Source organism: Vanessa cardui, chromosome 7 (genome assembly GCF_905220365.1).
Source record: "Vanessa cardui chromosome 7, ilVanCard2.1, whole genome shotgun sequence".
Classification (NCBI taxonomy): Eukaryota; Metazoa; Arthropoda; class Insecta; order Lepidoptera; family Nymphalidae; genus Vanessa; species Vanessa cardui.
Window position 1 is genome coordinate 5,400,938 of NC_061129.1, and position 14,857 is coordinate 5,415,794.

General features: G+C 32.4%; 1 protein-coding gene across 2 annotated transcripts in view; it reads left to right on the top strand.

The window, feature by feature from the left end:
- LOC124531190 (fibronectin type-III domain-containing protein 3a) overlaps positions 1–14,857 on the top strand; it is a 44,076-nt gene that overhangs the window by 23,820 nt on the left and 5,399 nt on the right. Inside the window, exons 2-6 of one of the 2 annotated variants that reach the window (XM_047105678.1) lie at positions 10,546–10,788; positions 12,490–12,683; positions 13,751–13,949; positions 14,204–14,400; positions 14,679–14,833. In XM_047105678.1, coding sequence (XP_046961634.1) covers positions 10,626–10,788; positions 12,490–12,683; positions 13,751–13,949; positions 14,204–14,400; positions 14,679–14,833 — 908 coding nt within the window. In that variant the 5' untranslated portion in view covers positions 10,546–10,625. Of the gene's footprint in view, positions 1–10,545; positions 10,789–12,489; positions 12,684–13,051; positions 13,622–13,750; positions 13,950–14,203; positions 14,401–14,678; positions 14,834–14,857 lie in introns of those variants that run through there. The other variant, XM_047105680.1, reaches the window with a different exon arrangement.

Genomic DNA, 14,857 nt, shown 5'->3' on the forward strand with positions numbered 1-14,857 from the left:
GCCTTCAACCGGTTACTGATAGCAATAACGTCCACGAAAGAGTTTTTTTTTTTTACTTTTACTTATTGCATTTAAAATAATTAGAATGACATCGAATTTTAAATTTAAATTTCGAACAGTGAGTAACCATATTAATAGTTTAATATAAAACTATATTTTAATTTATTAACATTAGAATTTAGCCACACATAAATAATTAATATAGGTATTTCAGATGTATTCATATTTTTTGGAACCTCGACGGGACCGTTAGTGCGTTTTGAATTTAAAATGTAGCTGTCCACTATTGTTTGTTAATATAGTAGTACGTATAAGTGATTCATATGTCTGAACGAATGATAATTGTTGCTATTAGTATTTATATCGCATGCAGAAATTATCTACGGTATCCCGAACTTCTAAATATACGACAGTGCCTTATCTTGTTTATTCTATGCTCGTATGCAATCCATGCACTAAACTAGTCGTCAGCTTGAATGTCGATTAAATTATCAAACCGTTATCAGAGCAGCTGTTATTAGAGGAATTGTTATGAAATAATTGCGTGTAAATAGCACATAGCGAATAATAACACATTGAGTTACTCGAACGGCATTTCCTGCGACGTTTCTACCTACCTATATAGGTATTTTATTTTTCCGTTACGCTTACATTGACTTTTATTAACTTCTATCAATGACCTTAGTATGATACGTTTTGGTAGACTAATAGAGGAAACCGCAACTAATAGTTTGGTTATATCAATTAAATAGGATATTAAAACTTAATTAAATGTACTTACATGATTATTATCAAATAAATAAAAATCTAAGTTAACAATACGTTAAATTTAAATGAAACCTTATTTGTTTGTTATTTACTGCACACCAATACTTAAAATGAATTTGAAATTTGGTTTAACAAAAGCTGCATGAGGTGCAACAGGCTGCCTTATCACTTGAACAGCGATCTCTTGCAGGCAACCTTTGGACAGAAGACTGGTTCTAAAATACATGTGAAAAGGGGTACAATTATTTTAAATTAATTGATTAAATACCCTGCATATACAATACAATAATACACATACATAATTACAAATGTAAATAGATACGTATATTCGTAATCCACAAAATATACATATTAAATACATATTATCCTGTCAAATTAATAAGCAACCTCCTGATATTGATAATCTAGGTGACATTAAATATAATATAATAAGTACCGTAATACTAATTTATTTTGTAGTGTTCAAAGCAAAGCGCTTTTAGATTGAATTCCCTGTCATCAATGTTGCCTAATATTTTGCTTAATAAAACAATTTATCGTCGCAAATTAGGTCACACTCGTAGTTGCATCGCTTCAGCGTCTCTATCATGTTTACAAGCTATTTAAATGATTTTATTGTCTGTATTCCATGTAAGTACATGATGTTTTATAAGAAACAATATGTATTATTAAGATTTAAGAAAAAACAAATCTTAAATTTTAGTCAAATACATAAAAATTATAAAAAATATCCAGATAAGCGGTAGAGTTTAGGAAAACGATATCATTAAATTTTAATTACAATAAGGATGTCAATTATATTCTGAATGTAATGAAATATCTGACGGAAATCCAATGTGTCCAAAATAGCAATTAATTTTTATCTGTGGCCTTGCTATTTACCGCCCAGTCTCCTCTCGCAATTATTATCTCGTTGGCCTTCCCTCAGTTGGCGTTAAATGTGAAAATATACAAATATTTTTGGTATAAGGAAAGAAAATATACACTAGTCGATGACGACTTACTAAATGATCACGGACCAAACGATCACGGATCACTCGGACCTAAATCCAACCAAAATATAATATGGGTTATGGCAAAAAATAGGTTCCCAATTTAAATTTTCATCCAAATCATATTTCAATAAGTCTTATATTAAATCAAGCTTTTGATCAAATAAACATTTGGGTTAACACATGGAGTCTACATTTAGATTTTAGTTCTACTATAAAGGTCTGATTCATCAGCACTGAATCAAATATTTCTGAATTTAGCAACCAATATATAATAGAGTTTAAAATTAATTGTAATTTTAAATTGTAATTTTAAATTAGTGTTCAGATTATGGTTCTTGCATACTTGCCTTTTCTAATAAAATATTTTTAACATCTAAGGATATATTACGTTTGATGAAGTGTGGTGTCATCATTCTAATAAATGTAGTCCTTCATGCATGACCCTCGAGAGATTTAATTTTTAATAATAATTAACAAAACACATGGTTATTTGAAATCGGGAATGTGTGGCGCAGCATATTTCCCGTTGACTATAAATCTCTTCTATCATTTGAGATAGTTTGCGTGTACACAGATATTATGAGCTCATACTCCAGAACCTAACATCGCACATTTGCGTTATAGTGATTCGGAAAAAGAGTAGGGATTGAACTAGGTATTATAAAAAATTCTGTAACATAACTGTCAAATAAAAAAAACAAAATGTGCGGCTTAAAAAACAAAGATGATGAATATTATATAAAAAGTCCACGTAACTCACGTAACGTAAGTAAGGGCCTGTAAATGACCAATTTTTGGCCTAAAGCTTAGTAGCCTTATAAGGAGTTTTTAGCTTATTATTCCTCTACTCCGCTCTAGTGTGGGTTGGTGTGTACAGATATGGCAGAATATCATTTACCTGTGATGTATTTTTTCCCGCCGAGCAATAGAAGAATTGTAAACACCCCGCGCGTGCCGCCGTAGGTTTGACGTGTCCTAACCACTTCGGCTTACATCAAAAACTATTATTATTTTTATAGCTTGGGTACATATGTTTTCGGTATCAAATAAACGTTTAGAGGGCGATGGAGCTCCAACTAAAAGCCGTTTTATCTTAAACTAATACAATCCGTCGAGCCGCGACGCATTGGCCCCGAGCCAGGAATAGGCCATCCACAGTTCAAGTGTACGCCATTTCCGGTTTAAGTATGCAGTACTTTTACGCCTGAATGGATAAGACGTTAAATGGTATTTTTTGTTAATTTAATTTTTACAAGAAACACATTTATAGTTACGAACAGAATATTTACTTTAACTGTAATTACAATATTAAACAACATCTTTATTCAGAATCGCTCAATCAATAACGTTCGCTTGTCAGAGAACTTCTTGGAATCTTCGACCTTATCAGTACTTATTCAAGAATTATATTTTTGCTACAATGTAGGCGTATCATATAAAATAATATAATTTTTCTCGGATAAATACGTCAAAGGGTGGGCGCAAACCCGCCTACGTTTTACTAGGGGCGCCGCCTACGCTTGATTTTTGCACCGGCCCATTGTTAATATAAGAATATATTAATTACTTTGTAGTACGTTGTTATTTTCTTTATTTAATACTTTTTTCAGAAATAACAATTTCTATGTATTTTTCTATTTTTATGAATCTTAGTATATATGTATAAGTGAAAGATAAAGATTAAAATATGGACTAAAAAGTAAAATGTTTAGCTTGTGTATATAAATAAATTAGATTTAGATATATTATTAATGTCATGGAAAGCTATAATATAGTACTGTAAGACATTTAGAGGACACATCAAAATAAATAATAGTAGCGATAATAGTTGATGTGATGTTCCCGTCTGCTGATCGCGGCCGGCGACCAGACGGACCGTGGAACGATACTATGATATTATTATGTCGGACCTAAAACCGTAGCCTTACTGTTAATGTAAATGACAGTATGTATAAATTAAAGTTCTAATATAAAACTTAGAATCTTTTCCACTATTCATTCCAACACATTTTCATTAGGTAATAACATTAATCTGGTCAATAAAACAGATTTTTTTTTGCCAAATAAATTAGAAAAATGGGAAATGTTTTATCGGTTATATACCGATAAACATTTTAATAGAACATAAGAATTTTACGTAAAGTAAGTTTCATTTTACGTTCGACCTTTTTCACTAACATCAATTATTGATTTCTTTTATCTAAAAGTACACCAACAATCATTATTATTTGAATGGAATTTTTTCAATTAATAAAGGTCTGTTATTCGTAGCATCTTTAACGCAATCGTAAGTTTAAAAAGGAATATACATGAAAACCCATTTATTGTCAAATATTGTAATATAACACAATATTTTAATTTATTTAGCTATAAAGAGTGAAGTGGATTCCTTTGTAATTAAAAACATATGTATTTTTTACTTAGACCAAAACATATTTAACGCCAATGTTTTTTTTTTTAAATTTTGTATCGTATTTTACGAAAATATCTGAAATACGATATTGTGTTTATATTTTCATTGCGAATAACGTTTTTTTCATTATTTTGATCAGATTTGTACGGAGATGTTTATAACTTAAAAAACGATCTGTCATAATTTCTTTTGTCAGTGATACATGGAGCTTGTAACGAAATAAGTCACGCTTCATGAAGCACAGTAGCTTGTTCGTGTATAATGAGCACTATTCCTATTGAGTTTGGAGTTATACGATTTCATTTAGTTTCTTAATACGCTGTGGAACGTACTCTGCGTTGCGGGCAGATGACAGTGATACCACAACTCTAATGATTTCTACCAAATTCGAGTTGTAGTTAAATTAATTGCCGTATGTTTTGTAAAGTGTTCATTTAGTATCAAAACAGAGGAAATATTTTCAGAGTGCTTAGGTTTGTGCGATAGTAGTAGTAACAAGTACAAAAAATAACAATATACAAAAATACATTTATTTTATTATAAAGTGAACTAGTCAGTTAAAATGAGATCAAACAATACATGGTGGTAATACCCATGTACAATGTAACACAATACAATACAATGCGATACAACACACAGACGGTAGAAGTCGATGTACGATTGTTAAGGTCTGTGTTAAATATAAACGGTTGTGCAAACTGAATTGAAGTGTCAATCGCGCAATGGATTACGTGCTGCTTTGAGAAGTCACAGGTTCGATCCTGTTCCCTGGGCTATTGTCCCACTCCTAGCTTTAAACATAATTGGTGGGGTAAATAGGTATGTACGTTAGTAACTCCTAAAAAGGAGTTGTGACAACTCTTGAAAATATATCATCGAATTTATTATCTACGAGCTGAGCCCGCGAACTTGTACGAGTTTAAATTTAACAAAAAAAATTGTAGCCGTAATTTAGGCTACAATTTTTTTCCTAATTATATCAGTTATCTGTCAGTGAGAGTCCCATCAAAATCGGTCCAGCCGTTCCAGAAATTAGCCGGAACAAAGAGACAGACAGACAAAAATCGTAAAAATTTTTATTTTGGTATATGGACCGCCTATATGATATGCATTGAATAAAAAAGAGCTGTTTTAATATTACAAACAGACACTCAATTTTATTACATGTCTAGATCATTGTTGAGTACATATTTTATCATAGTAATGTTTCTAACGTCTGGTTACAATTTAGTCAAATTTTATATCCCGGTCTGTATATTAGACAATAAAGTTATTTCACACAATTTCCCAAGCAGGACTCATAAAACCTCGATCATTGAGGAAATAGATAACTATGAGATTAACCAACCGTTAAATATATTATCGTTGTTTTGCAACATCCTTTTTTCTATAGAGCCCGGAGCCGGTATTCGTTTCGGCGTATCGTGTAGTAGGCCAGTTCGTTCAATCCTCACATTTGCTATGTAAATTAATTCTCGGAACGTCTCAGACGACGCGTTCAGATGATTTCCTTTTGCACTTCTCGACATTTGGAAATACCCGCGAACCGGTTCTGTTTCGAAATTTGCGTTTATAGGGATTATGAATGACTAAATAATACAAAAATATACCTAGGTATAGACCTATATATGTTGGGAATACTAACGCGTGGCTAAAATATTCATTGTATATAACTTTTATTTATTTAACTAACTGACTACTAATAATAAAGGAGCAGCATATGTATACACCATTCATGAGACCCGAAACTTAAAGGATCAATTTCATTGTAAACCAAGTCTTGTTAATATTTAAAACGTATAAATAAAAAACCTTATCGCATAGAACTTATCATTTTCATTCATGAACAGCCATTGTTTGACTTATTTTAACTTCAATAATATAACTATGTAATGTCTTAAACATTTTTGATAGATGAGTCAGTCAGAGTTAACATTGAGTCAAACGGTATGAATCAATTGAAAGTCTAACCACAATAAAGAATTCGTATACCCATGTGTAAATGCAAGCCTTGATAAACTAATTTTACATCTTTATTTTATTTGCAATTATAAAAACAGTAATTGAAAACAAAATAATAAAAGAAAATAACTCCTCTTTTTGTTACCTTACATTAGACCTAATTACAGTTTTCGAAAAAAAAACAATTATGAATCTACAGGCATTTAAGAATATTTAGTAGGTGATTAATTAAACGGACTGAGCCGCAGATTATATTTGTAGAGCCTTTATATGTCCGTGGCCTCATGGGTTGATTTATTTTTTGACCCGAACAAATATCTTCGCCGGACACCGACAATGCTGAGTTAAACAATGCTGTCTTATTTCGAATGTTGAATCAATGATGACAAAGAAATTAAAAATCAAGCCGTAATTAAACGTGTAGATTTATTTGTATTAAAAATGAAATTGACATCAAACAGGTAATTCTATACCACGCAGGCAATCTTCATAAATGCTTTAATTTTAAATACCTTCATAATGTAAGTGAATGGACGACTCAAATCCAAAGTTAAGCTCATGATTTAACGTGGTGTAAATATTTGTATAGAGACGGCTTCGCTAACAGCAAGGGTTGCCATTTTGTGAATATACCTATCTTTTAATTTAAATTATGTCATAAAGAACATAGGGAAATTAATGTTTTAACCTCTTATGGTAGCTTTACGCAAGTTTGATTACCCGTAGTAGTATCACAACCCACTCAAGAGTATTATTCTAACGCGAATCGTCAATCCTTTGTACTACTGTGTTCCGGTTTAAAGGATAAGTGAGCCAATGTAATTACAGGCACAAGGAACGTAACATCTTAGATTCCAAGGTTGGCGGGCTGAGCATTGACGCTATGATTCACTTCTCAGATGTCCTATTTGTTTAACCGACTGCTATAAATTAAAAAAAAAAAACAACGCAACGATATAAATTACAATGATGTTTACGCTTTTAATATATTACTTTAATATATGAACATTTTTTTAGAAATCATTCATAAATATTGGCATTTAATTGATAGTTAATAAAGTTATAAAACATCAATAAAAATTGGAATGCATACATGAAATACTTCATGTTTTGAACAAGATGACTATTAAGAAAGTGGATACCCCTAATTACGACGCCAAAGGGCCGTCCTCCTATTTACATAACAACGTGAACAGAATCCGGCGCGAACGCACGCCGTCGCCACCTCCTCATTTATTCAATTGAATATGATCGAGAGCGATGAATGATCTTCTTGAGAACGCCAATATTCTTTATATGTTACATTGTAACAAACCGAATACCTTTACAAATATCTCTTTCAGAAATTATGACGTAAATCCTTTTGTAATTCGATTCAATAAATTATATTATCATATATGTAGGTACTGCATCATTCATTTATATAAATATATGATCAGTTGGTTTGTATTTTAGTATAAAATTTAAATAATATTTTCTTTACCATCATAATGTAATATTTTTAACATCTTTAGTAATATAATAAATATGAAAGTAACTCTGTATTTCGGTCTGTCAATCCTTGATGTCCAAAACACTGTCCTACAAATTTGCTATGCAAGCTTGAAGCCTAGCCAAGGAAATTGGCTTAAAACTTAACGACCAACCCCTAAAACACTAACCCTTAAACCCCAAAACGGGCAACTAGTTAGCTATATAATTATGAAAGTAGTTAATAGTCTGTCGTTACTCAAAAATGTTCACTTCAACTTTAAACATTAATGTTTATGTACGTACATATCTTACATATCATAATTACTGAACTATATCATACAAATTCCAAGAATGCTATGATTACAACACGACCTGGATAGTTATCAACAATTGGTTTCGAGTTACAAGGGGAGTTCCCCACATTCAAAGTGATTACTTTGCTTTTATAGACCGCTTCATATTTCATTTTCGAATTGTAGTAAGATAATCAAAATAAAAGCAATATTGGCAAAATTTTCTTTTTTTCCGTTTTCTTGTAGTACAGGTAGGTAAGTTGACTGGCAAATAGGCGTGATGGAAAGTTTTCGTCGCCCAGAGATATTAGCGCTAATATTGAATATGCCTGCGTCACCTTAGGAGTTGAGATGTTTGTTCATTGTACCTGTTACAACAGGCACACTCATCCTTTAAACAGAAGCACAACATACCGAGCACTGCTGCTTGGTAGAATGTTTGAGTGTGTGTATGGTGTTAATGGGCTTGAACAAAGCCACCACCAAGCAAATTCCCAAAATTCATGATACCATTTAAATAAATTTGAATGAATGAATATTTTTTGTAACTTTGTATAAAATATTTCGATGTGGTAATTGCTTTTAAAACATTTGTGTGTGTATTAGATAACGTATTAAATGCGAGATTATAAAAAGCTTATTCAGGCTATTTTCGTGTAAAGTCGAGACGAATTGCTAGTAGTGGAAAAATAAAGACCTCATTAACCGTAGGCATATTCTTATCGAGTTTTTGTAGCTATTTGTCAGACCTTCAAATAAAGATAAATATGCATAAACATACCGATAAGTAATTTCTGTGAAAATAACATCGTATATCAATTTATCCTTTTGCACAACTTGGATTTCCCGCCATTAAACAATTCTAAATACATACAACAAAATCAACACCACATGCTATTTCTATGACGTCAAACCATCTCGGTATATCCCGTGCAGATATTTTTTCTTAGAAATTCGTTAATATATAATGCAGTAAATTTTAGAAGATTTTTTTCGATCACTATTTTATATAATCCTCAAAGTGTATTAGAAATCTGTATAGAGATTGGCTTAGACATGCAAGTGAATGTTTCAAGTGTTTCCAATACGAGCTGACATGAGTGGCGAATGCTCGTCGACAAGGTGTTCGAAACCACAATCACTGACACAGATAACGGGCGCATCCACGCAGAACTCGTGAGGCGCCATGACAGCACCCCATTTAAAAGGCAAATGCCGTCACGATGCGCTCACGCGGATGTCGATATCGATTTGACGAAGAACCTTGTGCAACCGCGCTGCACTATTGCCGTTGTGACGCTTAATGGGATTAAGTATATAAAATTAAAAATACATACATTTGTAAATAAGATTATGCCATAAAAATCTTTATCATAAACTGCTAACAAAATTGTTATACACTACAACTGTAGATTCTATCTTTTGTACATGGATCAGTTATAATTAGCTAATTAAAAAATAAGTGTCGAATCTATTAGTTTTATATTTAAACAATTATTATTGTAAATCATTGAGTACCTTTACTATCTAAAAGTAAATAAATGATACGGTACCTAAAATAATTATCATTTATGAAAGTTAAAAAGTATTGCTCAAATATTTATCAATAAGTACGTAGTTATTTTACCCATATGTGATAAATGTTACGTAAATTGCTAGAAAAATAATATGGCCAAGCCCGCATTGCTGACTTCTGTTTGGCAATACGAGACGCGAGGAAATAAGTAAGTAGAGCATACTTATATTTCATGATCGATTTTCTCAGAGATAATGTATCAAACATATTAGACCATAACGGTTAGTGACACTTGCAGCTGGTAACATTATAGTCCTGGATCAGACGAAACATTAATATTCCTGATATTATGTTTAATAAATATTAACACAACTTTATTATACCAGTAAATGACACGTGATATTTAAATCTTCGTAATTTCTATAACCTTTGTTATAATCAGTAAGGCGGTGATCTTTATTGAGATTGACTTTTCTTATTCAGTTAAGTACTAGTAAATTTATCACATGCTGAATAATTTTCGTTGTTGATAAAATTTTATAATAATTAAAATAACTTTCTTCTCTTCTCGGTAGGACTTGAATATGTGTGATGATTATAAAAAAATATACAAATAAGGTCTTATTAGTTTAGTTAGAAACATTGTCCTTTAGTGTGTGGCTACGAAAGCTGAATCGAATTCTAAGGCGAAATCATATTGCCTTCAATAATAAGCTTAATTGCGTTCTGCTGAATATTTTTTTTAGAAACTTAATGCTCAGTCAACATTTTCAAGAACTGTAGGAAATTTTTGATTTAATCATGTGATCTTTTATTTTAGTTCTGTTTAGTTTAATAGATAGGTACACAATTATCTAGCTTAATCGTTGCTCGAAGCTTAAGAAAAATAATAAACTTTCCAACTACTCTTGCTTTGCAGAGCCCTAAAACATCATTCTTTTAAGTACTGTTATGTATAATTTTAGGTCGTGAGGGTGGCAATAACTTTGAATCACTCGTGAGATACAAAGCTAAAATTTGGATTCGTTTTTAATTTATAGTCCCTAAAAGCAAAGATAAGCCGCATTCTTGTGCTTATCGCAGTTACAGTAGTACGTGTATATAATTTGAACGTTTATCTTTCAGTTTGACAAACGCACGACGGGGCCGCGGTCGCCACGGATGCGTCGCGGGCGGCAGCGTGCGATGCGCTGCTAGACGCTGCAATGGTGGGTGTGGGAGTGGCGGAGGGGGGCGGGGGTGGTGTGCCCGACGGCTACTACGGCGAGTACTACCCGTCGGAGGCATACTACGTACCGTCTGAAATATGCCCGCATCCCCAGCAGCACCCTCAACATGCGCACGTGTGCGCCGTGCACACCGAATATGGTATGTAAATTATATCATATTGTTAAATCATCGGTACGTTTAATATGAAAAAAAAAAATAATTGTTTTAAATTATTCATTAAAATTTTTCTATTTCGATGTAAACTTACTGTTTGTAGCGTCGTCTACATTGAAGGATATTGTAGAGAATGTATTTTAAATCAATCCCGCGTTTTTTTCCTGATGTGTTTGATTTAGGCTGAAAATAAAATCCAATACTAACGAAATCTAAATTCCGGTGTCGAACGTAAGTTTCGACGTTGGTTCGTTCAGGGGCCAAGGAAAACGGGCAATAGAATAAAATGGAATTGACAGGGCAAGAACTTGCAGGTGGCCAGGTTGTTGTAATGACTGGTAGAAGTTACTCTATGTACTATACTGACTGTAGTTTCTTAGCTCAGGCATGGCCGACAAAACATATTTTATTGCAAGACATCTTAAAGGCAAAAAAAAAATGAAAAAACTTTGCAGGTGCTGAAATTCCTTATTCCTTAGAATCAACATGGGTTAAAATATATTGTTATGATACAAAAAAAAATCAACAGCAAAAAAAACAAACACATTATTAAAAAGTAATCGCGATACTAAAATTATTGTTAAATATTTACCTGTTAAAACTTTTCGATTAAGTTTCTTTTCGTTAAGCAATAAAACATTCGGATGACATTTACAAAACTAGTATTCTTAATTATCATGTGATTATTAATATGACAAACATTTTGTTCACCATATTTAAATCTTTGTACTTATAATATTTTAATAAAGAAATAACGATTTTATAAGTTATGACGACATAAATCCGTTATCTTATAAAAAGGATATTTTACTCCTACAGACTTTTCATTAAATTTATACCATCTTGATAATGTTGAACTCTACGCGTCTATAAAATTCTGTCTGGAGTAAAGGACCAGACTTTCATATCTTATTCGTTATTCTTATGTATCACGTTATTCGTGATTGTATGTTTCTATTCAAGTCAATTATAATAATTAATAATAATTATAATCTAGCCATCGTGGAAGAATGTTTGGTAAATGTCTAGGATAATAATCCATGTTCGGTCCATGCAGCCAACAAAAACCAAAACTGTCAGTTCATAACGAGAACGGTAAATTACCTATCAAACAGGTCTATTATTACAAAATTGAGCAATTAGGTAATTACAAAAGGTAGAACTCGAGAAACAAAGGAATTATGACTGACAACTAAAGAGGCCCTTTTACTTGCATAAAATAAGAGCATCAAGGTTATTTCGGGATTCTTGTGAATTGCTTAAACCATTGCGGTCGGGTTGCAAGGCAAGTTTATTCTAAAACTACTCCAAACATTGCCACCGCAAATTTAAAGCGGATTTTTTCATAAAAAGCGGTTTCGCCGAATGCCCAAAACAAGTTCATTCATAAAGCACTGTGCAACGAAGCGGAACGACTGACGCGACGCTGATGTCAGAACTAGTGGCCGTATAGTTTGGCCGGTAATTCGGTATTTTTCTTAACCAAATTTACAGACAAACGTAATAATTAAAGCTATAACTTTGAATTTATTTTTAAGTCTAAACATTTTAAAAATGATTTGGGTAGAACTGGCTTTACTAGATATTCAATTGGGGTTGCAGCATACTATATAGTTCATTAGATAATTAAGTATATGAAATTATAACAGTAAAATATATTTTATTTAATATTTGAATAAATTTTAGGTGGTATGCCAGTTGTTACTTCAGCGACGATGATGCCTCCAATGTTGCCGCCAGTATTGGATGAGGGAATGCGACATTATTTAGTGGCTCATCACGCGCAGCCGCATCCACATCACGGACCGCACCACCAACCCCCTCATCATCAACCGCCTCACCATCAACCACCACCGCATCACCAACCACCGCATCACTATGTAAGTGTGCATTTACCAGGGCTAATAAGTACGATAAAAACAGCTATCTGTTTAAGACGGCTTGAAAGTTTTTTTTTTAAACGATTAAGGCGATTGGTTTAACATTTTTATTTTAATCAGGTTTATAGTTTAATTGATATTTCTGTACATTTAAGGAATTAATGTTAATAATTCTTATATAAATAAAAAACATACAGTAATCACGTCGTGAACGTTTTTTAATGTCATTTTGACAAACATAATATGCAGTGACAATTGACATTTCAAAGCGTCAGTAAAAAGTATCATTTAAGTGTACATAAATAGTATGAGAATGATGTATTTTTATTATTATAAAATGATCATTAAGTCATTTTAAATGTTAAGATAATATTCGAAAAACTTATCACTAAAATTAATGATCACAATGAATTATTCCTCCTTTTGATAATTGCATATGCTTTTATTAAATACAATTGTGTTGTGTAGTCATTTTAATAACAAAGTGAAAAGTAACATTAATTTAATAGTGTTACTCGTGTTTTTTAGACGATAAAACGGGAATGTCAAATAATGTATAAAACTGCGTCTAAATATACAATGTAATTATTCACCGGCTGTGCAAACGATTTCCGCCGACTTATCGATTGTTTCGCGTTTTTTCTGTAAATTCGTATGAGTACACGTGTACTGTTTGAAAACATAAAATTACCCGACTATTTTATGTGAGTCTTTATTTCTTACGCATCTGAGACTTCTTATCGTAGCTGTATAAAATATTACCTTATGATTGTGTTACATTGGAACATTATCAGTCGAGTTGGTGGACGTGGCTTGTGACGTGTACCTTGTTTATATGTTGGTTGCATGTAAAGCTGTTTAAAACTAAAATTGCGATAAATAAAATGAGTGGCTCTCAACAAAATATTGAAGAAAATTCTTCGAAAGAAACTGTTAAGGTACACTATTAATTAACATTTCTACGTGGTAGATGGAATATGTTATTTTGGTGCAAGCCTTAACTACAGTATGTTAAAATTGTGTGTAAAATAATTGTATTAACAAGTCTGAATTATTACATATTCTAGGGTCCCACAAACGGTGCTGGTGGTCCACAACATTATTATGGTGGTGGATATCCAGCTCACTTTCATCCTGTTCCTCCACACCATATGCAACATTCACCACCTCCTCCAGTGTATCAAAAAGATGAACGAACCCAGCGCCAATATTCGAAACTTAAACAGAAATTAGAACGTAAACATAATAACAGGAATAATGGCATGGGTAAGTCTATGTTTATTTAATTTTTTTTATCAGAACACAAATTTATGTTTATTGAATGCATTCAGTTTTATTGCTTTTATTTTTATGGTTTTATTGTAATAAATTAAAATTTTTACAATTCATAATGGAAATTTTCCCGTGGTACTCTAGTGTTACCTATTTTTTTTTTTAATATAGTTCACATTAAGATCAAGTATATAAATGATATAATAGCAATAATCGAATATAATACAACAGTGAATATTTTTGTACAGAGGTAAACTCTGGTGCAAGTACACCTTCGCTATCACCTCGAAAAGAGTTAAATGGGCGAAGCGGTGGTAGCGGTGGTGCGTCCTCCGGCGCATGGTCAGAGGGGGAAGGATCGTCGGCGGGGGCATCTGTGCAGGGCGACGACGATAACGATACTCAAGCATTGCTTGACCTGCTGTCAGCCACACGTACACCTCAGGTATTAATCTAAGTCATACCCATACTTATAAATCAATCTATATTTTTATAAATAGTTCATAATGCTAATGACAACAGGCTGAATAATTTTATCACACTTTTTTGTTGAATCATTAAATACTTTGTTATTTAAATTAATATGTGAATAATAGCTCATTTAATGTAATAATCAGATTTTCAAGTAATGCAAGTATACTTTCTTTAACAATCCTAATAGTATGTTAATTTATACTCTTTAATATAAATATGTTTTTATATATTTTTAATTGTCATTTGCAGGTCAGTGATATGACTCCAACCAGTGCACTTGTACAGTGGAATTCACCACTACCCGAAGGTGTCACACTTCCCAACGTCGAGCTTACTTATGATCTCTTATTGGGCGACCGTGGCAGATATAAAGCCATTTACAGTGGCTCGTCATTGTCATGTCGGTTAGTATTTCGCCGGTATCTTCT